Consider the following 27,117-nt stretch of genomic DNA (forward strand, 5'->3'; position numbering starts at 1 on the left):
GCCTCCACCAAGACTCTTCCTAGAGCTGGTCGCCTGGCCAAACTGAGCAAGATGGGCCTTGGTCAGGGATGTGACCAAGAGTTTCTCTGTGGAGCTGGGAGAACCTTCCAGAAGGACAACCAACACTGAAGCACTCCACCAATCAGGCTTTTATATTAGAGTGGCCAAACGGAAGCCACTCCTCAGTAAAAGGCACATGACAGCCCACTTGGAGTTTGCCAAAAGACACCTAAAGGACTCTCGGACCATGAGAAACAAGATTCTCTGGTCTGATGAAACCAAGATTGAACTCTTTGGCCTGAATGCCAAGCGTCACGTCTGGAGGAAACCTTGCACTATCCCTACAGTAAAGCATGGTGGTGGCAGCATCATGCTGTGGGGATGTTTTTCAGCGGCAGGGACTGGGAGACTTGTCAGGACCGAGGGAAAGATGAACAGAGCGAAGTACAGAGAGATCCTTGATGGAAACCTGCTCCAGAGTGCTCAGGACCTCATACTAGGGCGAAGGTTCACTTTCCAACAGCACAACGACCCTAAGCACAAAACCAAGACAACGCAGGAGTGACTTCGGGACAAGTCTCTGAATGTTCTTGAGTGGCCCAGCCAGAAACCCGATCGAACATCTCTGGAGAGACCTGAAAATAGCTGTGCAGCGACGCTCCCCATCCAACCTGACAGAGCTTGAGAGGATCTACAGAGTGGAATGGGAGAAAGTCCCCAAATACAGGTGTGCCAAGCTTGTAGCGTTATACCCAAAGGTGCTTCAACAAAGTACTGAGTAAAGGCTCTGAATACTTATGGAAATGTCATATTTCAGTTTTTTATTTTTAATACAATTTGCAAAATGTTCTAAACCTAATTTTGCTTTGTCATTATGGGGTACTGTGTATAGATTGATGGGGGGGACAGTTGAATCCATTTTAGAATAAGGCTGTAAAGTAATTTATTTTGGAAAAAGTCAAGGGGTCTGAATACGTTCTGAATGCACTGTATGTCAGTACATTTGTAACAGCCTAAACCTTCCGAAACTTCTATTCGATCAAATAAGCCTCACGTAATTCGACACTCTCTCATAGACCTCCATACAAAAAAATGGCTTATCGCACGCCAGCAGATTTTGGGCAGAGTAAATCCTCTCACTATAACACACGGTTTCTCTCCCTTGCTCTTTATCTTCGTCACTTTATCTCATCATCTCGGTCTCTTGACCTCTTGAACAGTATCCTCCTCGCAAGCAATACGTCTCTCGAGTCTCGCCCATGCTCACTCTCTTTAAACCATACTCACTTATCTACACACACACACACACACACACACACACACACACACACACACACACACACACACACACACACAAGCTCTTTCTCTCACTCTATCACAGACACACACACTAGTTGTACGTCACTGTCATGGACTTTCTCATTCTCTCGTTCCCTCTCTTTCAGCCACTGTTTCTCTTTCACCCCCGTCACGCTATCTCACACTGGCACTGCCCCGTATTGTCTTTCTAAGGATCCCTCTTCACACAAAAGTATCCTACTTTTCCCAAACTTTCAGCACACATGTCTTAATACATACAAGAGTGTGCAAAGCTGTCATCAAGGCAAAGGGTGGCTACTTTGAAGAATCTAAAATATGAAATATATAACACTTTTGTATGGTTACTACATGATTCCATATGTGTTATTTCATAGTTTTGATGTCGTCACTATTATTTACAATGTAGAGAATAGTACAAATGAAGAAAAACCCTTGAATGAGTCGGTGTCCAAACTTTTGACTGGTACTGTATGTCAGGTAGACATATATACTTCTCACACACTTTGTTTGTATTGCGTATTTGAAATGTTTACCTGAATTTCTTACCGCCTCACGAAATGTGTCCCTACAGAAACAAAAGTTGCAATGAAGGGAGAACCATGCCTAGTATATCTATTACAGATTCATTTTTGAACATGTATTTTCATACCAAATTAATAAAATAGTAAAAACATGATTTTTTAAAAATTGATTTTCATAACCTTTACATTTCATTTAGAGAAATAAAACCTCTATTGTTCTCTGTGAAATGTTCAATGTTGATTGTATGAATCTGAAACTGAAACTAAAACTTTTTGCGCGGCTGGTCAAGGGGCCGGAACTAATAATTCTACTAATTTGTGCCCTGCAATTTGACAACAACTAAGCCCAAAAATAAATTGTATTTGAAAATGATATCTTGATTACATTGACACACGATGACATATGTCTATTTGTGGGAATACTTGGAAACAGATTTCCTAAAATAAACAAATTTTTTGCTGAATTCCTGGGGATTTGAGTCTTTTTTGACCAAAAACTAAAATCCCCCCCCAAATTAAAAAAACATTACTCAAAACTTTAGGCTGCCAAAATAAATCACTTGCGGGCTGGTTTAACTGACTTACCTAGTTAAATAAATGTTGCATTTTGTTGCCGACCCCTGCAGTAAAATATAGTAAAAACCAATGGAGCACACAGTACAGTAGTGCAAGGTTTCCCAAACTCGGTTCTGGCGGCCCCCCTGGTTGCACATTTAGTTTTCATTACTCAGCTGATTCAAATAACCAACTCATCATCAAGCTTTGATTATTTCAATCAGCTGTGTAGTGCTAGGGCAAACACCAAAATATGTACCCGGGTGGGGCCCCAGGACCGAGTTTGGGAAATCCTGCAGTACAGTAAAGCGCGGTAATAATGGCACAGATACAAAGATGAGACCTCTGCCATCTTTGGCTAAGTCCAAAATAAGAGATATAATCTTTCATTTCATTTGGACAGATGTACATCAGTGGAGGCTGCTGAGGGTAGAATGGTTTGTAATATTGGCCGGAACGTAGCAATTGGAATGACACCAAACACCTGGAAACCATGTGTTTAATGTATTTGACACCATTCCACTGATTTCGCTCCAGTCAATACCACGAACCCGTTCTCCACAATTAAGGTGCCACCAACCTCCTGTGATGTACATCCCAGCAAACATATATAGGTAACTACCTAAATAAAGGAAACATTTTGTTTAAATGGGGGACACAAAGTATATTCAAAGCAGGTGCTTCCACACAGGTGTGGTTTTCTGAGTTAATTAAGCAATTAACATCAATTTATGCTTAGGGACATGTATAAAAATGCACAGTTGCCCATTATTTTGGTGACGATGGCTATTCTTTGAAAGAGGGGTCTCAAAGAGGCATAGGGGGTTTAAAGTGCGTGTGTGTGTGTGTGTCTCGCCAGATCTTAATCCAATTGAACACTTATGAGAGATTTTGGAGTGGTGCCTTAGACAGCGTTTTCCATCACCAAAACACCAAATTATGGAATTTCTTGTGGAAGAATGGTGTCGCATCTAGGGCTGTTGCGGTGACCGTATTACTGCCACATCGGCGGTCATGAGTCATGAAGGCAGTCAAATTCCACGTGACTGTTTAGTCACAGTAATTAGGCTTCTCCAAGCTCTGATGCTGCTGATGGTCATTAGTAGCCTACCAAACTTGCTAACTGCCTGGTACTCAGCACTCTCTTGTCCCTCTAATCACTCTGGCATCAATGCAAATGTTATCGAAAATCTAATCAAACACTTCATGAGAGCCCATGAGCTCATGTTGCGCAACAGTTCTATAGGCTATGCAATTGTGTGAGAAAACAGAGTGATGGCCTCTACTAAAAATAGGAGGATCAGCTTTCTATAGGCTAGGCCTACTATATTTATTTCTCAACTTTCCTAATATTAAGCACATTGCTTCACTTTACGACAGGAGTATGAAAATGAAAATAAACCACATGAAAAGCATCCTTGATTCGCTATTTAAGTGCATAGATGACATGTATTTTTTCCGCTGCCCCTGTTTCGATACAGGTACATGATAATGGTCCATTCTAAATTATAACAAATGTCACACATATATTATTTTGTACATGTAAAGACAAGATTCAATCAAGAACAGTCTGATGGGTGACGATATTAGCCTATCACTTGTGAATTATATATTATCACTTGTGAATGATGCCCAGAATAAGAAACAATGCCTTTTTTTTGCAACTTAGTGGCACACCTCATGTAGCCTAGCCCATAGGCCTATATGTTGTAATAAGGTTTGTATCACAGCTAAAGTGGCCATTAATCTGCTTTACAGAAGGAGTGTAGAGCCAAACTGGCATATATAAGCAGCGTGTGAGTTTCAAGTTTGGGGAAGATAATTTTCACCATAAAAATGCACCTTTATAGTAAAAGCATTACATGCATAATTGCATTTGTGGTCACTTTTGATTAGAGGTCGACTGATTTCTGATTTTTCAACACCGATACCGATTATTAGAGAACCAAAAAAAGCCTATACTGATTAATCGGCCGTTATTTATATATATATATTTGTAATAATGACAATTACAACAATACTGAATGAACACTTTTATTTTAACTTAATATAATACATGAATAAAATCTATTTAGTCTCAAATAAATAATGAAACATGTTCAATTTGGTTTAAATATTGCAAAAACACAGTGTTGGAGAAGAAAGTAAAAGTGCAATATGTGCCTTGTAAAAAATCTAACGTTTAAGTTCCTTGCTCAGAACATGAGAACATATGAAAGCTGGTGGTTCAATATTCCCAGTTCTTAAATATTCCCAGTAAAGAAGTTTTAGGTTGTAGTTATTAAAGGAATTATGATGCGTCGACTATTTCCCTCTATACCATTTGTATTTCATTTACCTTTGACTGTTGGATGCTCTTATAGGCACTTTAGTATTGCCAGCCTAATCTCGGGAGTTGATAGGCTTGAAGTCATAAACAGCGCTGTGCTTCAAGCATTGCAAAGAGCTGCTGCCAAACGCAGGAAAGTGCTGTTTGAATGAATGCTTACGAGCCTGCTGCTGCCTACCACCGCTCAGACTGCTCTATCAAATCATAGACTTAATTATAATAAACACACAGAAATACAAGCCTTTGGTCATTAATAAGGTCAAATCCGGAAACGATCATTTCGAAAACAAAACGTTTATTCTTTCAGTGAAATACGGAACCGTTCGTATTTTATCGAACGAGTGGCATCCCTAAATATAAATATTGCTGTTACATTGCACAACCTTCAATGTTATGTCATAATTAAGTAAAATTCTGGCAAATTAATTACGGTTTTCACACAGTTCGCAACGAGCCAGGCGGCCCAAACTGTTGCATATACCCTGACTTTGCTTGCACACTAAACGCAAGAAAAGTGACACAATTTGCCTTGTTAATATTGCCTGCTAACATGAATTTCTTTTAACTAAATATGCAGTTTTAAAAAATATATACTTCTGTGTATTGATTTTAAGAAAGGCATTGATGTTTATGGTTAGGTACATTTGTGAAATGATTGTGCTTTTTCGCAAATGCGCTTTTGTTAAATCATCACCCGTTTTGCGATGTTGAAGTAGGCTGTGATTCGATGATAAACTAACAGGCACCGCATTGATTATAACCAACGCAGGACAAGCTAGTTAACCTAGTACTATCATCAACCATGTGTAGTTAACCAGTGATTGTTAAGATTGATTGTTTTTTATGAGAAGTTTAATGCTAGCTAGCAACTTACCATGGCTCCTTGCAGCCACAAGGTCCTTTTGACGCTGCACTCGCGTAACAGGTGGTCAGCCTGCCGTGCAGTTTCCTCGTGGATTGCAATGTAATCGGCCATAATCGGCGTCCAAAATGGCCGATTACGATTGTTATGAAAACTTGAAATCGGCCCTAATTAATTGGCCATGCCGATTTAATCGGTCGACCTCTACTTTTGATAATGGTGTTTTCCGCTAATGGAACAATGGTGCTTATAGCCTACTACCATGTGTGCATTGCTGCGCTTATCATGTGAAAAAATAGCCTAATAGTTTATAAAAAATGTAAGCTAAACGTTACGATCTGTTGCGTCCGCCACAGTGCGTAAAAAAGCATTTTTTATTGTTGCTAGTGGTTGTATTAATTTGGGATCTATCGCATCCCACAACTGTCCCAGACTATGTTTGGAATATTTATTTCTCTCACAGAATAGAATAGGTTGACCTTTGTACTATGGGGTAGTAGATTGTCATGGGCTAGTGCTTTTGCTGTTCGTTCGGCTTTTTTCGAATCATTAGTCTGAATATGCTATTCTGTTCTTCTGAAATAGACTACATTTTCTTGGTATCATGCTCCTTTAGACCTGTTTAAAATAAATAACGGATTTATTGTGAAAGCGTTGGCTATATTACATGGATTTATTAGACTTTTAAAAATGTAGCTGTTCCAAAGGTCTGCATCGGTGGCTTGTGGGATATGTGTGTAAGCCCGGAGATGCTTAATGTGTTTATGTTAATTAACGGTCAATTACCGTAAGACCGACAGTTATTTGCTTGACAATCGCCGGCTGACGAAATCTCGTGACCGCTACAGCCCTAGTCTTATCCCTCCAACGGAATGCCAGACACTTGTAAAAATCTATGCCAAAGCGCATTCAAGCTGTTCTGGTGGCTCGTGATGGCCCAACGCCCTATTAAGACACTTTATGTTGGTGTGTCCTTTCTTTTGGCAGTTACCTGTATTTTAGTCCCAAAACCGTACTTTACATATTTCTTGATAAATTAGATGTCCGGTAGTGACATTTAAAAAATAAAAAATAAAAAAAAAATCCATGAAGATTTACCAACTTGCTCACCATTTTCGCCAAAATGTTTGCAGACCGACTACTCACCATGAGGCCATGCTGGAGAGGGGTGCAATCCCTTGCCATGTCTGTTTCTATGGGGACAAGCACTGTTCATGACACAAACTGTTCACACCCCCTCTTGTTTGGCGGAGAGATAATTTTGCAGGTTTTAAAGCACATTTTCTTGCAATTCTATACATTTTGCTATGTCTAACGTGTATTCATGTGAGTATTTCCAAATTGCACCTTGTGCGTTATACTATTACAACTTTCAAGAGTAAATTGAAAGCCGGACTGAGTTCCTTATATGAAATACATGTTTTTTATTTTTATTTGGTGGGGGGGGGCTCTTTGAATGTAATAATAGAAGAACTCAACATGTTCTATTGAAATAATAGTGTTAAAAAATATATATAGACTCCACCCATTTCCCAAATTGTAAGGTCCAGTTTCCAGATTTAGCCTACTGTAGTCCTGGAATAAGAAGCTCTTTCCTTAGAGAATATCCATTGAACATGCTTTTTAGTCTAGGACTAGGCTTAAACTCTATCCAGAAAACTGTCCCTAGGACTTGTAAACTGTCAACATGAACATTCTGTAAGTAGAAAATGCATGTAGTTGAGTGTGTTGATACAGAGTGTACATGAGTAGGTGCAGATTTGACTTAGAGTTGCTACACTACACTTATAACTATGTTGTTGTGTAACAGGAGTGACACACAGAGCTCTGAGTAGAGAGAGTGGGAGAGAGGGTGGAGCATGGGAGAGAGGGTGGAGCATGGGAGAGAGGGTGGAGCATGGGAGAGAGGGTGGAGCATGGGAGAGAGGGTGGAGCATGGGAGAGAGGGTGGAGCATGGGAGAGAGGGTGGAGCATGGGAGAGAGGGTAGAGCATGGGAGAGAGGGTGGAGCATGGGAGAGAGGGGTGGAGTACGGAGGGAGGGTGGAGTGCGGAGGGAGGTACTTTTAGAAGGGGAAAGAGTTCTAGAAGAGAGGAGATGGGTCGTTTTGCCTTTGAATAAGGTGGGTTTCACTGGTATTAGGGTTAACAGGTGGTGGGTTGTCCCAACATACAAAGGACAGTTATTTACCCCCATCCCAACCCCATCATCACAAACAACCCTCACCCCCACTCATCCTCAGGCAAGAGAACCTTTAAACAGTGCCGTCACCACATTCTGACCCACTAAAGGAGAAAGGGAGAGGAGGGGGTGGGGTGAGGGAGGGGGGTTCACAAATACAATCAGCAGCCTCCGCAGCACAGCCAACCATACCGAAGTATAATGAGGAATTCTCTCACACCCAAATAGAAATTCAAATGAGCTCAGCTGGGATGCCTTGACTTACCTTTTGTGTTGCCAAGTACTGTGTGTTAATGTTGGATTTAAGTTGCTAACCCCTGTTGTCTGTCTCTATTTATACCCATCTCTCTTCATCTTCTCCATCTCTCTCCCTCCCCCCTTTCTCCATCTACCCTTTTCTCCCTACAGTGCGTATCAAGCCTGGCTCGGCGTCCCCAGTGGAGTACCAGAGTGACAGTGATGTGGAGAGTGGGACAGAGTCCGGTTCAGCATCCTTCAGTACACCGGGACTGGACACAGGGTGAGTGTCAGATAATGGAAGGTGGTGGTATAGGCCTGGACACAGGGTTGTGGTGTAGGGGTGGTGTAGGACTCAGCTTCCTTCTTTGGACACAGGGTGAGTGTTAAGGCTTCCACATGCTTCCCAGCCAAAAGAGTTCGGAACAGTTTGCGCATATATTATGACAACATTTTGTGACGTTTTGGTTCATTTTGGACTTCGGCAAGGGTTTTTTCAGCTGTTCGGGCACACCGTTTTTTTTTCTCTCGGTAGCCGAAGTCTACGCCCCCTTGTCGGCGATTGGTCAAAAATATGGATTCTCCAATGAAGTGCCTGTTGTCATGCAACAAGAGACTTGTCCTCATGCACATTTTTTCACTTGAGAAATACTGCACCAAACATCTTAGTCAGATGCAAAATTGCGCAACTAAGATCTCCTCGGCAAAAATGTATGACAGATTTCTTGAGTTATCATAGATAAATCTGACTACTGGCTACGGCGTCTCAAAATGGACAAACATTTTTTTCAAGCTAAGGTCTTTTAAGGGAACGAGCTCGGCAAGCGCCAGCCGAACTGAAGCAGGCTGACGCCTTCAGAGTATGGAGGCTGGGTGATACATTGCTTTTTCTCATCAGTATACGATAACAATACTTATTTCAGAAGATATCTTGCATGATTTGTGGGTAGTTGTAGTCCTGTTATACAGTGCCTTCAGAAAGTATTCATACCCCTTGACTTATTCCACATTTTGTTGTGTTACAGCCTGAATTCAAAATGGATTAAATATATTTTTTTCTCACCCATCTACACGCAATACCCCATAGTGACAAAGCGAAAACATCTTTGTAGAAATGTTTTGAAAATGAAATACAGGGCCTCCCGAGTGGCGCAGCATCACCGTGCTCGAGGTGTCACTACAGACACGGGTTCGATCCCAGGCATGTGCCTTTTTCTCAGGGGTGGCTTCCGTCTGGCCACTTTCCCATAAAACCCAATTTGGTGAAGTGCTATAGAGACTGTTGTCCTGATGGCAGGTTCTCCCATCTCAGCCAAGGAACTCTGTAGTTCTGTCAGAGTGGTTGTTGGGTTCTTGGTCACCACCTCTTGCCCGGTTGTTCAGTTTGGTCGGACGGCCAGCTCTAGGCAGTCTGGGTAGTTCCATATTTTTTCCATTTCCCAATGGTGGATAACACTGTGCTCTTGGAAACTTTCAACACTCCCTCGATTTTTAATTTAATTTTACCTTTATTTAACTAGGCAAGTCAGTAGACTAGGGGGCGATATTTTCGTTTTTGGCTAAAAACATGTACCCATTTGAAACTGCCTATTTCTCAGCCCCCGAAACTAGAATATGCATATAATTGTCAGATTAGGATAGAAAACACTCTGACGTTTCCAAAACTGTAAACATTTTGTCTGTGAGTTAAACAGAACTGATATTGCAGGCTAAAACCTGAGGAAAATCCAATCAGGAAGTGCCCCTGTTCTTGAAACCTCTCTGTTCCTATGCATCCCTATTGCCCATATAAAGGGATATCAACCAGACTTCTTTTTCTATGGCTTCCCTAAGGTGTCAACAGCCTTTAGACATAGTTTCAGGCTTTTATTTTGAAGTATGAGCGTGAACGACCACATTGCGTAAGTGGATAGGTCGGGGCTCTCAGAGTGACTTGTGCGCAGAAGAGAAAGGCAGCCATTGTTACTCCCGGTCCTAGTGAAAAGCCAACTGTCCCGGTTGATATATTATCGAATAGATATTTGAAAAACACCCTGAGGATGGATTATAAAAAAATGTTTGACATGTTTCTGTGGACATTATGGATATAATTTGGAATTTTTGTCGGCGTTGTCGCGACCGCTCTTTCCGGTTGATTCCTGGGCATAACGCATCAAACTAACGGAGGTATTTGGATATAAAAAATATCTTTATGGAACAAAAGGAACATTTGTTGTCTAACTGGGAGTCTCGTGAGTGAAAACATCCGAAGATCATCAAAGGTAAACGATTAATTTGATTGCTTTTCTGATTTTCATGACCAAGTTACCTGATGCTAGGTGTACTTATTGTTTTCTCGAGCGATCGATTACGCTTGTATTGCTTTCGCTGTAAAGCATAATTTCAGAATCTGAGACGACAGATGGATTAACATAAGGCTAAACTGTGTTTTGCAATATTGCACTTGTGATTTCATGAAATTATATTATATACCTGTGGCGCTAGGCTATGCTAGTCAGCGTTTCTGATGACAATTACCCCGGATCCGGGATGGGTGGTTCAGAAAGGTTAAGAACAAATTCTTATTTTCAATGACGGCCTAGGAACTTCCTTGTTCAGGGGCAGAACGACAGATTTTTACCTTGTCAGCTCGGGGATTCGATCTTGCAACCTTTCGGTTCCTAGTCCAACGCTATTACCAATCGGCTACCTGCCGCCTCATCACAATTGTATCTCAAGAGATCTATGGACAGTTCCTTGGACATCATGTTATAGTTTCTACTCTGACATGCACTGTCAACTGTGGGACCTTTTTATAGACCGCTGTGTTTCTTTCTAAATCATGTTCTAACAATTGAATTGGCCACAGGACTCCAATCTCAAGGATGATCAAAGGAAATTGGATGCACCTGAGCTCAATTTGGAGTGTGTGAATACTTATGTAAATGAGACATTTTTGTGTTTCATTTTCAGTGAATAATTATTTTTTTTTAAAGCATGTCTTCACTACGGGGTATTGGCAGGTTCTCCGATAAGGGAAAAAATCCATTTAATCCATTTGAATTCAGGATGTAACACAACAAATGTGTAATAAGTCAAGGGGTACGAACACTTTCTGAAGGCACTGTAGGAGTAGAGTGATACAGGAAGAGTGTTCTGCAGGACTGGGGTTGAGTGTATTAGAGGAAAGTGATATAGGGTGAATTTGCCCCTTCACTGGGGGTTTGACTGTGGTGAGCTGGGCCCGTCCCTCCTCTCCTCTCTCTGGCATTAATTACATTACTGCAGCACTGCTCTTCTCCGGACCCTTACATAACCCCTGAACACTGGAGGAGAGGCAGTGTGTATGTGGCACACAATGTGTAGTGAGGCAGCAACCGGGAGAGACAGAATGTATTAATGTGTATCTCTATTTGGTAGGAGGATGCAGCAAGCTCAACACCCCAAGGCGTAGCTTTGCGTGTGTGTCAGAGCTTGCTGCACTCTATCGAACTGAAATGCAGGGTGTGTGCTTAGAGTTCACTTAGCTGACGTGTGTTTGTGTGTTTGTATGTTTGTGTGTTTGTGTGTGTCAGAGCTTGCTGCACTCTAACTGAAATGCAGGGTGTGTGCTTGGAGAGTTCACTTAGCTGACATGTGTTTGTGTGTTTGTGTGTGTGTCAGAGCTCGCTGCACTCTATCTAACTGAAATGCAGGGTGTGTGCTTGGAGAGTTCACTTAGCTGACGTGTGTTTGTGTGTTTGTGTGTGTGTCAGAGCTCGCTGCACTCTATCGAACTGAAATGCAGGGTGTGTGCTTGGAGAGTTCACTTAGCTGACGTGTGTTTGTGTGTTTGTGTGTGTTGCTGGGCAGGGTTGTCACAGAACTGGGTGTAAACATGGTTACGTAATGCAGTTTGCCGTCACACCTCCTTATAAACGGTTTGGAGAGAGTGAAAGAGAAGGAGCGGGGTGAGTGAGTGTGTTAGAGGCGGGATGGGGTGAAGAAGGAATACTTTTCTATTCTTTAGTGTTTTTGAGCCAACGGCTGGGCAGAGAGAGAGAGAGAGAGAGAGAGAGGAAAAGGAGTGAACTAATTGGCAGGCAGGGTGGAGAAAGGGAAGGCCGGCCACAAGGAACTCGGAGGATGGGAGGGAGAGGAAGGAAAGGAGAGAGGAGAGATCAGCATTGAACTGGAAGCTGTCCAGCTGTATGGGTTTTCAACAGTTACTCTCTAGCCCTCTCTGCTGCCTGTGGCCTGTAACTTCACCCAGGGATCATATCTCACTATTAACTGTGATGAACCTAAACAAATAACTTAATCATCAGTGATTACTAGGAGTGAGGCTCTGTTAGAATCATTTAAATTAACACGGTGTATTTGACTATTCTGTATGTATACTGAACAAAAATATAAATGCAACCATTTCAAAGATTATACTGAGTTACAGTTCATTTAAATAAATCCATTAGGCCATATCTATGGATTTCACATGACTGGGAATACAGATATGCATCTTTTGTTTTTAAGTATCTGTGATCAACAAAGGTAGGAGCGTGTATCAGAAAACCAGTCAGTATCTGGTGTGACCACCATTTGAGTCATGCGGCACGACATCTCCTTCGCTTAGAGTTGATCAGGCTGTTGATTGTGACCTGTGGAATGTGGTTCCACTCCTCTTCAATGGCTGTGTGAATTTGCTGGATATTGGCGGGAACTGGAACACGTTGTCGTACACGTCGATCCAGAGCATCACAAACATGCTCAACGGGTGACATGTCTGGTGAGTATGCAGGCCATGGAAGAACTGGGACATTTTCAGCTTTGGGAATTGTGTACAGATCCTTGTGAAATGGGGCCATACATTATCATGCTGAAACATGAGGTGATAGCAGCGGATGAATGGCACGAAAATGGGCCTCAGGATCTCATCACGGTATCTCTGTGCATTCATATTGCCATCGATAAAATGCATTTGAGTTTGTTGTCCATAGTTTATGCCTGCACATACCGTAACCCCACCACTACCATGGGGCACTCTGTTCACAATGTTGACATCAGAAAACCGCTTACCCACACAATGCCATACACACTGTCTGCCATCTGCCCGGTACAGTTGAAACCGGGATTCATCCATGAAGAGCACACTTCTCCAGTGTGCCAGTGGCCATCGAGGGTGGGGATTTGCCCACTGAAGTCGGTTACGATGCTGAACTGCAGTCAGATTAAGACCCTGGTGAGGATGACGAGCACGCAGATGGGCTTTCCTGAGAGGGTTTCTGGCAGTTTGTGCAGAAATTCTTCAGTTGTGCAAACCATTAGTTTCATCAGCTGTCAGACCATCCCGCAGGTGAAGAAGCCGAATATGTAGGTCCTGGGCTGCGTAGTTACACGTGGTCTGTGGTTGTGAGGCCGGTTGGACGTACTGCCAAATTCTCTAAAATGATGTTAGAGGCTGCTTATGGTGGAGAAATTAACATTCAATTCTCTGGCAACAGTTGCCTCAATTCTCTGGTGGACATTCCTGCAGTCAACATGCCAATTCCATGCTCCCTCAAAACTTGAGGCAACTGTGGCGTTGTGTCGTGTGACCAAACTGCACATTTTATCGTGGCCTTTTATTGTCCCCCAGCACAAGGTGCACCTGTGTAATCGTCATGCTGTTTAATCAACTTCCTGATATTCCACACCTGTCAGATGGATGGATTATCTTGGCAAAGGCAACACTTACTAACAGGGATTTAAACACATTTGTGCACAACATTTTTGAGAAGTAAGCTTTTTGTTGGAATGGAACATTTCTGGGATCTTTTATTTCAGCTCATGAAAGATGGGACCAACACTTTACATGTTGCGTTTATATTTCTGTTCAGTGTAGTTCCCTCATGTAGCCATGTCCAAATACGTAGGGGCAAATCACAACTTCCCATTGACATCAATGCTTGACTAAGTAAATAAAATTGGAAGTTAGGATTCGCCCCCATAGTGTCACCTAATGATGATGCAGCAATGACAAAATAATTTGTAAGACTTCTATTCATCAATCATACAGATCCGTACAATAGAGTGCATTAATAATAAACCCATGGATAGATGTTAATTGTCCAGTCAGCCACACTTGGGCAGTTCCCTATAGGTGTTACACAGTCCTTTCCTTCTAGGTTTAGTTCGGGCTTAGACAGTATGGGTGGGGTTGGGGAGGTAAACCTGCATGTCTGCTCATGTAACAGTTACAGTTACAGACCTTTTATCAAGGCCCACATGAAGTATTTCAATATGTTGTACTCCAAGTATTGGATGTCATGTACTTGTCTTTTCTATTGTTTTAGTGACTATTTGTATGTGCATTGTGATTGTGTAAAGGCCCTTACCTGCCCAGAGACTACTGGTGCAAATGAGCTATTTTCTACCCCCAGTACATTTTCATGGAAGTTGCATTACTGTAATATTGGTGTTGGTTAATGTGCACTGTCCCGGTGAAATTCAAACAATGATCCTAATAATATTTCAACTATTATTTGAACCCAGGTCTGAAGAGTTAATATACAGGTAGCGAGCTGCTTTCTCGTAATCCTGCTAATACAGGTGATCTGCTGTGACATTTTGTAATTTCACGAAATACATGACTACATCTCACTCCAGCCTCACCCATATAATGTCTGCTTTCTCTCTCTCTTTGTCACTCTCAGGTCGGGCGTAGACATGGACATGCAGGTGGATCCTGATTCGCCGGATATGAAGAGGAGGCGTGTCCATATGTGTGACTATGATGGCTGTAACAAGGTGTACACCAAGAGCTCACACCTTAAAGCCCACCGCAGGATACACACAGGTAACACCAGTGTTGGGAAAGTAATATATTACTAACCCAAACTTTTTTGGCAAAAGTAACATTACTTTGTGTGGAAAGTAACGAGTTATATTACTTTCCTTTGCTTTCATGGGAAAAAAATCCCAATCTCACCGTTTGTTTGACTGTCAGAGGGAGCAAGGCGAGCCGTGCGTACTCTACCAAAGATAGGCTACTTACTAACTCAGGTTGGATCACTGGTTTCTCCTTCCATCTGATAGGCTACTTACTAACTCAGGTTGGATCAGTGGTTTCTCCTTCCATCTGATAGGCTACTTACTAACTCAGGTTGGATCACTGGTTTCTCCTTCCGTCTGATAGGCTACTTACTAACTCAGGTTGGATCACTGGTTTCTCCTTCCATCTGATAGGCTACTTACTAACTCAGGTTGGATCACTGGTTTCTCCTTCCATCTGATAGGCTACCTACTAACTCAGGTTGGATCACTTGTTTCTCCTTCCATCTGATAGGCTACTTACTAACTCAGGATGGGTCACTGGTTTCTCCTTCCATCTGATAGGCTACCTACTAACTCAGGTTGGATCACTTGTTTCTCTTTCCATCTGATAGGCTACTTACTAACTCAGGTTGGATCACTGGTTTCTCCTTCCATCTGATAGGCTACTTACTAACTCAGGTTGGATCACTGGTTTCTCCTTCCATCTGATAGGCTACTTACTAACTCAGGTTGGATCAGTGGTTTCTCCTTCCATCTGATAGGCTACTTACTAACTCAGGTTGGATCACTGGTTTCTCCTTCCGTCTGATAGGCTACTTACTAACTCAGGTTGGATCACTGGTTTCTCCTTCCATCTGATAGGCTACTTACTAACTCAGGTTGGATCACTGGTTTCTCCTTCCATCTGATAGGCTACCTACTAACTCAGGTTGGATCACTTGTTTCTCCTTCCATCTGATAGGCTACTTACTAACTCAGGATGGGTCACTGGTTTCTCCTTCCATCTGATAGGCTACCTACTAACTCAGGTTGGATCACTTGTTTCTCTTTCCATCTGATAGGCTACTTACTAACTCAGGTTGGATCACTGGTTTCTCCTTCCATCTGATAGGCTACCTACTAACTCAGGTTGGATCACTTGTTTCTCCTTCCATCTGATAGGCTACTTACTAACTCAGGATGGGTCACTGGTTTCTCCTTCCATCTGATAGGCTACTTACTAACTCAGGTTGGATCAGTGGTTTCTCCTTCCATCTGATAGGCTACTTACTAACTCAGGTTGGATCACTGGTTTCTCCTTCCGTCTGATAGGCTACTTACTAACTCAGGTTGGATCACTGGTTTCTCCTTCCATCTGATAGGCTACTTACTAACTCAGGTTGGATCACTGGATTCTCCTTCCATCTGATAGGCTACTTACTAACTCAGGTTGGATCACTGGTTTCTCCTTCCATCTGATAGGCTACTTACTAACTCAGGTTGGATCAGTGGTTTCTCCTTCCGTCTGATAGGCTACTTACTAACTCAGGTTGGATCACTGGTTTCTCCTTCCGTCTGATAGGCTACTTACTAACTCAGGTTGGATCACTGGTTTCTCCTTCCGTCTGATAGGCTACTTACTAACTCAGGTTGGATCACTGGTTTCTCCTTCCGTCTGATAGGCTACTTACTAACTCAGGTTGGATCACTGGTTTCTTCTTCCGTCTGATAGGCTACTTACTAACTCAGGTTGGATCACTGGTTTCTCCTTCCATCTGATAGGCTATTTACTAACTCAGGTTGGATCACTGGTTTCTCCTTCCGTCTGATAGGCTACCTACTAACTCAGGTTGGATCACTGGTTTCTCCTTCCGTCTGATAGGCTACCTACTAACTCAGGTTGGATCACTGGTTTCTCCTTCCGTCTGATAGGCTACTTACTAACTCAGGTTGGATCACTGGTTTCTCCTTCCATCTGATAGGCTACCTACTAACTCAGGTTGGATCACTGGTTTCTCCTTCCATCTGATAGGCTACTTACTAACTCAGGTTGGATCACTGGTTTCTCCTTCCATCTGATAGGCTACCTACTAACTCAGGTTGGATCACTGGTTTCTCCTTCCGTCTGATAGGCTACTTACTAACTCAGGTTGGATCACTGGTTTCTCCTTCCGTCTGATAGGCTACCTACTAACTCAGGTTGGATCACTGGTTTCTCCTTCCGTCTGATAGGCTACTTACTAACTCAGGTTGGATCACTGGTTTCTCCTTCCGTCTGATAGGCTACTTACTAACTCAGGTTGGATCACTGGTTTCTCCTTCCGTCTGATAGGCTACTTACTAACTCAGGTTGGATCACTGGTTTCTCCTTCCGTCTGATAGGCTACTTACTAACTCAGGTTGGATCACTGGTTTCTCCTTCCATCTGATAGGCTACCTACTAACTCAGGTTGGATCACTTGTTTCTCCTTCCATCTGATAGGCTACTTACTAACTCAGGATGGGTCACTGGTTTCTCCTTCCGTCTGATAGGCTACTTACTAACTCAGGTTGGATCACTGGTTTCTCCTTCCGTCTGATAGGCTACTTACTAACTCAGGTTGGATCACTGGTTTCTCCTTCCGTCTGATAGGCTACCTACTAACTCAGGTTGGATCACTGGTTTCTCCTTCCGTCTGATAGGCTACCTACTAACTCAGGTTGGATCACTGGTTTCTCCTTCCATCTGATAGGCTACCTACTAACTCAGGTTGGATCACTTGTTTCTCTTTCCATCTGATAGGCTACTTACTAACTCAGGTTGGATCAGTGGTTTCTCCTTCCATCTGATAGGCTACCTACTAACTCAGGTTGGATCACTTGTTTCTCCTTCCATCTGATAGGCTACTTACTAACTCAGGATGGGTCACTGGTTTCTCCTTCCATCTGTGGCGCTGCTTAATTAGCCATATACTGTATACTGTAAGCCAAACATCTGTACAGATTTCCTCTCCTTTAATTGAAAATCTTTCCCTGGAGCCGCCAGTTCTTTCTGTTAGACCTCACATACACAGTCCATAGAGATGTTTAGACATCAGAGGTGCGCCCTCTATACATTTCTATGGACAGCAGCCCGTCATGTCATTTCTCAAAACACCCTTTCTCCGCTCGCTCAAGAACTAAATGAGGAAACAAGTCGAGATCGGATCATGGAAACACACCCGGTGGAGATAAGATTCTGAAAGTAACACACGCGTTGTTTGACAAAGTAACTGTAATAAAAAATAACCCAATTTGATAAAGTAACACATTACTTTACTCTGTTGCTCATAAAATGTATCAGATTACGTTACTTGTTAGTTCTGTAACGCGATACCCCCAACACCGGGTAACACACACCCTGACCCGCCCACATACTCATCTATAGCCAATGACTGATCCAGGGCCCGCATTCTGGAGCCTAGTGTTTCCCAACTCCAGTCCTCAAGTACCCCCAACAGAATACATTTTTATTGCAGCCCCAGACAGGCACACCTGATTCAACTAATCATCAAGCCCTAAATTAGTTCAATGAGGTATGTTTGACCCAGGCTACACATTTTTTATGCTGTTGGGAGTACTCGACGACTGGAGTTGGGAAACACTGCTGTAGCCAAGGAATAGCCACTGCTGTAGCCAACTGCTCTTAAATGCTAGTAAGACTAAGTGCATGCTCTTCAACCGATTGCTGCCCGCACCCGCCTGCCCGACTAGCATCACTACTCTGGACGGTTCTGACTTAGAATATGTGGACAACTACAAATACCTAGGTGTCTGGTTAGACTATAAACTCTCCTTCTAGACTCACATTAAGCATCTCCAATCCAAAATGAAATCTAGAATCAGCTTCCTATTTCGCAACATAGCCTCCTTCACTCATGCTGCCAAACATACTCTCGTAAAACTGACTATCCTACCGATCCTTGACTTCGGCGATGTCATTTACAAAATAGCCTCCAACACTCTACTCAGCAAATTGGATGCAGTCTATCACAGTGCCGTCCGTTTTGTCACCAAAGACCCATATACCACCCACCACTGCGACCTGTATGCCCTCACTACATATCCGTCGCCAAACCCACTGGCTCCAGGTCATCTATAAGTCTTTGCTAGGTAAAGCTCCACCTTATCTCAGCTCACTGGTCACCATAGCAACACCCACCCGTAGCAAGCGCTCCAGCAGGTATATTTCACTCGTCATCCCCAAAGCTAACACCCACTTTGGCCACCTTTCCTTCCAGTTCTCTGCTGCCAATGACTGGAACGAATTGCAAAAATTACTGAAGCTGGAGTCTTATATCTCCCTCTCTAACTTTAAGCATCAGCTGTCAGAGCAGCTTACCGATCTCTGCACCTGTACACAGCCCATCTGTAAATAGCACATCCAACTACCTCATCCCCATATTGTTATTTATCTTCGTGCTCTTTTGCACCCCAGTATCTCTACTTCATATCATCATCTGCACATCTATCACTCCAATGTTAATGCTAAATTGTAATTATTTCGCCACTATGGCCTATTTTTTGCCTTACCCTCCCTAATCTTGCTACATTTGCACACACTGTACATATATTTTTTTTATTGTGTTATTGACTGTACTTTTGTTTATCCCATGTGTAACTCTGTGTTGTTGTTTGTGTCGCACTGCTTTGCTTTATCTTGGCCAGGTCGCAGTTGTAAATGAGAACTTGTTCTCAACTGGCCTACCTGGTGAAATAAAATGTAAAAAATAGGCACGTTGCGTAGATCTATACTATAACTTCTTATCTGAAGATGCCTTGTTTTTGCTCAATTACATGCACTGAATGTACTTCCTATTAAACCAATCAACCAACTAACTCTATGTCTTCTTCTCTGTAGGAGAGAAGCCGTACCACTGTACATGGGAGGGCTGTACCTGGAGGTTCGCCCGGTCAGACGAGCTGACACGACACTTCCGTAAACACACGGGCATCAAGCCCTTCCGCTGCACCGACTGTGACCGCTCCTTCTCCCGGTCCGACCACCTAGCCCTGCACCGGAGACGCCACGTCATGATGTGAACCATGACCTCTGGCCCCTGATCTTTAAACCCTTCCCCCTACTACCATCACCCCCCCCCCCCCCCCCCCCCCCCCCCTCGGTACTCAAATGAAACTCAGATGGGAGGGGCTAAACCCTGAATTGTCACTTCCTGTTCCTGTCTCTTTTCTCTCCTCATCCTCTAATTTGAACTGTGGGTCATCATGGAGATCAGGAAATTAAAGAGGTGGAGAACGCAGATTGCAAAGTAAATGATGAGAGCAGTTCATTGTTGTTATTTGGTTGCCCAGCACCTGAAGGGGGAGTCCACCACTCTTCACAGCCACCCTCACCCCAATGCTTACCTTCTCATCTCTCCCTCACACCCCACTCAGTGTGACCATGGCATGACGCCATCCTCCTCTATGGCTTCCTATCCATCCAGAAGACCGATCAGTGAAGACAAACCAGTGAAGCCTGACTGGGATACTGCAGAGAGAAAGAGACAGACAGGACTGAGAGAGAGACCGAGAACGGACTTTGAAATGATGCAGGGATACCTACACCACACACTCAGCTCAGAGGAAGAAGATGAGGGAGGAAGAGAACGGAGAGGAGGTGAAGGGGGCGGGGAAGGAAATGTGGCTTGTGTCTTGTTTGTTGATTTCAGAGGGGAAGATACTGTGGATACGTTTACTGTATTTTCTTTCTCAACTTCTGTGATCCTGCATTGCGTGTGTGTGTGTGCGTGTGTGAGCGTTAGTGAAGTGTGTGCTATTTAAAGACAGTTGAAGATGCATAAAGTCCTCTCCATATTCTTCCCGAGCAGAGTCCACAGCCCCCTCGGGGTGTGTGGGGCAGAACTGTTCTATTCTGTCTAATTCACCCCCCCCCCCCCCCCCCCCCCCCCCCCCTCCACTCCCCCATCCCCTAAAACAGGGAGCTACAAGACTGTGAATTTTTATTAAGATTCTGTTTTCCTCAGTTTCAATCAGAAATGAAATCATGTTCACTTGCCCCACATTTTTAACGTGTTGGTTCAGTAACAGTATTTGTTGTTTAAAAAAAAAAAAAGGCCTTTTTTTCCTTCTTCTCCTTCCCTCCTTCTCTTTGCCAGTGATTGGCTCTTAACAGAATAACATCCCTTTTTTGTCTATTTCAAATCCTTAGATTGTGTTTGAGGCTGTGAAAGTATAAGAAAATAAGTTTGAGATTACAAATGGAACTCTCGCAGGGATCTAGGGGAGCTTGTGTGTGTTTTGTGTGTGTGTATGGACGTGTGTGTGTGTGTGTAACAAATAATCAGAACTGATGATTTTAGAAGTGTGTGTTTGGGGCAGCAGAGTGTTACCTCTTGCCCGTCGGAGCCTTAATGAATCAAAGTCAATCTGAGAAACTCTGGTTTTAGAAACGCGCGTTTGTTTTGGTCTTCAGGGTTACCCAGGAAACGGGGTCTTATCGCCCTGACGACAGGTCACGAGGCACTCTCTTTTTTGTTACAAGCATTTCTACCCAGACTCAGATCAGGGCTTTTATTTACAGAGTCACAGAGTAAGATTTCTGATCTAGGATCAGGTCTGCCCTTTCCATATGATCTTATTCATTATGATCTAAAAGGCAACACTGATCCTAGATCAGCAATTGACTGATCTTCACGTCTTAAGCTGGCTGTTTTTAGCTCCTGCTCTCTGGGTTCACTTGATTATGCAACTTCCACAGACCTCGCTCCTTACGCTGTACTGGGGTCAGTGGATAAGTATGTGTTGCTAGTGGAACATACAAAGAGCTCACTCCAAAGTGCTGTTATGGAGTAAGTAGCAACATACATCTTGCTACTGGGACATACACAGATCTTGCTCCTAAGGGCTGTACTGAAGCCAGTGGCTAAGTACGTGTTGCCACTGGAACGCACAGCTCCTGTGATACTAGTGCTGAGTGATTAACTGAAATGTCAGTTATTTAACGTTTTTCAAACAACTAATTGACCAACATCAGTCCAATTATTTAAATTCCATTATGTTCTGTTTTTTTTTCAGTGAGCTCATTGCACAGTTTCTGTACAAATAAATCAGATATAGACTGAAATGCTTGATGTAGGAGGGAGTTGTAGTTTCAACAGGGCCAATATTCTAAATGGTTTAGCTCATAAAACGCGATGAATAACTACAATGACCGTCATCCATTGCGCATCTACTTGTCTGGTCTATGTTTTCTTTTACGCCAGCTATGGAAGAGACAGAACAATGCGTGATCGTGAGAAGATATAGAGAGCAGCTGTTGGTTCACAAGGTATCTGTACCTGCAAATACATGATCTAAGTGATTGCTAGTTTGTGTTCAGCAGTCATAAAAGTGTGTTATTTACTTTGAAGAACTACTAAAATAGTGATTTTGTCAAACAGCGTAGGCAGCAGCTCTATAGAGATGAAATTATGACTTGGAATGCAATACAAATACAAAAGTACAACTCCCTCCTACATCAAACAGTTCAGGCTGTATCAAATAAAACAAATGTAATATACACAACAGCTGAAATATTTGATTAAAGTAAGGTCATGTGAATAAACGATGGTTAATAAGTGATACGCCGTAATGGGCGGTCACTACCACCATGGGACTTGTATGAATTGTTTTGTTCTGTGTTATTACAGCATTCAACCCCATAATGCATAGTGCATTTAATGTTTTTTTTAAATCATCAAAACCGTGATTATAATTGAACCGAAACCGAACCGACCTCAAAAAGTACTAATCGCTCAGCACTACGTGGGACATACATACAGAGAGGGCATACTTGAGGACACGTAAACAAATTGTTTGGCTCTCTCGCTAGCAGTCGCAGCAGCCGTCATCATTTCAAACGCTAGCTAAATAAAACACGAGCGAATTTAAGATCCCTTTTCTGTTGACAATTTAAAAACAAAATGGCAGATAATGCTTGTCTGACTCTGAGCCCAGCCTTGGTGTGAGTTGAGTTGAGCGCATGCCAGAAGCAGCGAGAGATCTTATTGGTCCACACAGAGCGATGCAATGTTCCTATGAGTTTCTCTCATTCTCTGCTTTCGACTCCTAACAATGATACTAAGCACATCTTTCTAGAAGAGTATATGCATTGGATTGCAACTTGTTTTGTTTTGTAAACTGTTCATATTAGATGTTAAGGACTATGAGAATAATGAAAAAAAGAATAAGTGTACATTCTGTATATAACCAAAAAGCATAATAAATGTAACAGGTGGAGTTCTATTTTTAACACTGACTAGACAATGTGAAAATATCATTTGTATTTTCTTTTCTCCTCTGTTGGATGGATTTACAAATGAAATGTGTATGAAAAGTTAAATTCCTTCTTTACAACAAAAAAAAAATCCCCCAAAATCGGTCCCTTTTGTGTTGTGCTCACTGTTGTTGCATGGAGAGTAGCATTTGTTTTTGTGAAGTTGGTGAGCATGTCGGTGTGAACACGGTGCCCTAACCTAACAGTTATGATGACCTGCAACCATATCCTTATCCCAAACGTCACCCTATTCCCTATATATAGTGCATTACCTTAGGGTTCTGGTCAAAAGTAGTGCACTATATAGAGAAAAGGATGCAATTTTTGGACGCACCCCATGCTGAAAAACTGATAATATGTCATATCTGTTGTCATTGGTCAAACCCACCTCACTGCATAGACATGGCAATGCCAGTGATATACAATACAAGACACCAACTCATCCATATGAAATATCATAAAATCCTTGTTAAATGTACTCCAAATACCACAAAGAAAACCATACAATAATACATCAATACAATACACCACGATAGTGATGCTCTTTCCATGAACATGCATCTACGGTTTAGACGTGGCAGCATACGACTGAAGACTTCATGACCCTCTGCTCGTTACTGTACTGTGTCTCAACAAGCACGTTTATCCACTAGTCACCCATCACTTCTACAATACGGCACCACATAATGTAAGGGTAAATTGATTGATTGCGTGCGTGCGTGCGTGTGTGTATTACTGAGCATGTGTGAGTGTATTACTGAGCGTGTGTGAGTGTGCTTTTTCTTATCATTAATCAAAACTCTTAAGAAATCATAATTTTAGGTATTTTTTATTGAATGCAGTAATTTATGGGCCAGTACTATATTACTCAGTGCAATGCAGTTATCGTTATAATAATACAAGTCATTAATATTATTTCTTTTGTATTTGTACAGAACAAATGTGTAAAGATCAGTGAGGAAAACGTGAGCTTTTTGATACTGTGAGATGTTGTTTCATTAAGTCAGTTTCCCCCTGTACAGTTGTGATTTACCCCACTCCTTTTATAGAATAAAATGTTTTTGGTTCAGATTGATGATGCAATGTCTTTATTGTTGACTTACATGCTACCTACACCAGCCACAGGCGTATGTCCGCATGCACCATCTCACACGTTGATTTTGTCCATCTACAAACACACATGAAACATTAATGGACTTGCTATTGCTAGCTAATTTGTCCTGGAAGATAAAATTTGGTTGTTATTTTACCTGAAATGCATAAGGTCCTTTTTTTGCTGGGTCTTTGTATAATTTTGTAGTAGTGTGTGATTGCGGCCCGCAATTCGGGGCGTTCCTGCGGTTGCACAATTAAACAGGATGTAAACAGCACATTTACAGTATTCACTCAGTTTAAGTTTATTAATTTCAAATCAAATTTTATTGGTACACATATTTAAACAGCACATTTAATATTTAAACTGCACATTTCAAGCTTTCACTCAGTTTTTTAAAAATTCATATCAAATCTAATTTTGGTCGAATACACAGATTTGCAGATGTTATGGAAAGGTGCCGCTAAATGCTTTTGTTACTAGCTCCAACAGTGCACTAGAATGTCTCGCAAATGCAATACATACATTTTTTGTATCTTAACAACAAATCAAGAAATAACAATCCAAGTAGATATATTAGTGAGAATATCAATACGCTGTGTGTATAGACAGAATATAATTTGGAAAAGATAATGGTACATACAGTTTATTTTTTATTTAACCTTTATTTAACTGGCTTTGCCTCAAAGACATTCAGAGACTCTATTGACAGTTAGGGTTGTTACGGTGACTATATTACTGCCACACCGGCGGTCGCGAGTCATGAAGGAAGTCAAATTCCACATGAGCATTTAGTTAAGGTAATTAGGCTTCTCCATGCTCTGACGCTGCTGCTGGTCATTAGTAGCCTACCAAACTTGTTAACTGCCTGGTACTCAGCTCTCTATTGTTCCTCTAATCACTCTGACATCAATGGAAATGTAATGGGAAATCTAATCAAACACTTCATGAGCTCATGTTGCGCAACGTTTCTATAGGCTATGCATTGCGAGAGAAAACACAGTGATGGCGTCTATTTAAAAGAGAAAGATCCCATCAGCTTTCTATAGGCTGGTACTACTATATTTATTTATCAACTTTCCTAATATTAAGCACATTGCTTCTCTTTACGACAGGAGTATAGCCTACCTGGCTGGCATCAAAATGAACAACGGGAAAAGCGTCCTCCATTCACTATTTAAGTGCATACACTGCATTCGGAAAGTATTCAGAACCCTTAAGTTTTTACGTTACAGCCTTATTCCAAAATGTATTAAATCTACACACAATACTACACCATAATGCAAAAACAGGTTTTTATACATTTTTGATCACATTTACATCAGTACTTTGTTGAAGCACCTTTGGCAGCGGTTACAGCCTCAAGTCTTCTTGGGAATGACGCTACAAGCTTGGCACACCTGTATTTGGGGAGGTTCTCCCATTCTTCTCTGCAGATCCTCTCAAGCTCTGTCAGGTTGGACAGCGAGTGTCGCTGCACAGCTATTTTCAGGTCTCTCCAGAAATGTTCGATCAGATTTTATGTCCGGGCTCTGGTTTTGCCTCTCAAGGACTTTCAGAGACTTTTCCCGAAGCCAGTCCTGCGTTGTCTTGGCTGTGTCTTGGCTGTGTGCTTTGGGTCGTTGTCCTGTTGGAAGGTGAACGCACCTACTCATTCCAGGGTTTTTCTTTATTTTTACTATTTTCTACATTGTAGAATAATTGGTGTCAAAAATGATTGACTAACTTTATAAAGATGAACAATAATGAGTGTATAAAACTAGAAAAGTACATTTCCTTGAATAAAGTGTGGTGTGAATGCTATCTTGTGAAGCATTGATTGATAGGATAGCCTTAATTAACATGTAAAAGTTGGTGTGGTGTCTCTAGCTTGAACTGTTCAATACTTACTATTGGTGGCTATTGTATGCAAATTTATGCACATTTATGTAGTTATAGTTCATGCAAGTTTCACATAATGTTAAGTTAGGATAGCCTGAACATGTGACAGTTGGTTTGGTGCCTATAGCCTGAATGGTTGGAGACTTACTGTTGGTGGGATATTTAATGCAAATGTATAGTTATAGTTGATCAATGTTTGTAATAATTTGAATTTGGGATAAGAGGAACATGTGAATGTTGATTTAATGTTTCTAACTTGAACGGATCAAGAGTTACTGTTGGTGGGTTATTTTATGTTAATTTATGCAAATGTTTATAATTATAGTTCATTTATATAATTATAGTTGATAACGTTTTTCATAATTTGAAGTTAGGATAGCCTGAACATGAGAACGTTGGTTTGGTGTCTCTAGCTCGAACGGTTCAAGAGTTACTGTTGGTGAGTTATTTTATGCTAATTTATGCAAATGTCTATAGTTATAATTTATAACATTTAAACAAGAATTGAAGTTAGGATAGTCTGAACATGTGAACGTTGGTTTGGTGTCTCTAGCTCGAACGGATCAGGAGTTACTGTTGGTGTGTTGTGCTATTTTATTCTAATTTCAATTTTTCATAGTTTATAAAGGATTTTTTGAGAATTTCAAGTTAGGATAGCCTTAGCGTTTCAAAGTTGGACCTGGACCATTTTGAAAGCTACCACTGTATTCCTATTGTTCTCATTCAAACCCATGTTCATTTATGAAACATGTAAAAGGTTATGGTTCCAAAAGTATACATAGTATCAGATCACCTTTGACAAGCCATAGAAGTCCGACCAGTCTGAACATCTCAACGTTGGTTTGGTGTAGAGGTCGACCGATTAATCGGGGCCGATTTCAAGTTTTCATAACAATCAGAAATCGGTATTTTTGGGCACTGATTTGCCGATTTATTTTTATTAAATTTAAAAAAAAAAATGTACACCTTTATTTAATCTTTATTTAACTAGGCAAGTCAGTTAAGAACACATTCTTATTTTCAATGACGGCCTAGGAACGTTCTGCCTCGACAGATTTTTAACCTTGTCAGCTCGGGGGATCCAATCTTGCAACC

The 27,117-nt window shown here is 41.8% G+C and overlaps 1 protein-coding gene across 3 annotated transcripts in view; it reads left to right on the plus strand.

Annotated features, from left to right (window-relative positions):
• Positions 1 to 24,117, plus strand: part of LOC120057408 (Krueppel-like factor 8) — a 105,563-nt gene extending 81,446 nt beyond the window's left edge. For all 3 annotated transcript variants that reach the window (XM_039006027.1, XM_039006028.1, XM_039006029.1), the window contains exons 5-7: positions 8,177 to 8,288; positions 14,653 to 14,795; positions 19,632 to 24,117. In XM_039006027.1, coding sequence (XP_038861955.1) covers positions 8,177 to 8,288; positions 14,653 to 14,795; positions 19,632 to 19,813 — 437 coding nt within the window. In that variant the 3' untranslated portion in view covers positions 19,814 to 24,117. The remainder of the gene's footprint in view (positions 1 to 8,176; positions 8,289 to 14,652; positions 14,796 to 19,631) is intronic.
• The last annotated feature ends 3,000 nt before the right edge of the window (positions 24,118 to 27,117 follow it).

The sequence above is a fragment of the Salvelinus namaycush genome, chromosome 12 (assembly GCF_016432855.1).
Source record: "Salvelinus namaycush isolate Seneca chromosome 12, SaNama_1.0, whole genome shotgun sequence".
NCBI lineage: Eukaryota > Metazoa > Chordata > Actinopteri > Salmoniformes > Salmonidae > Salvelinus > Salvelinus namaycush.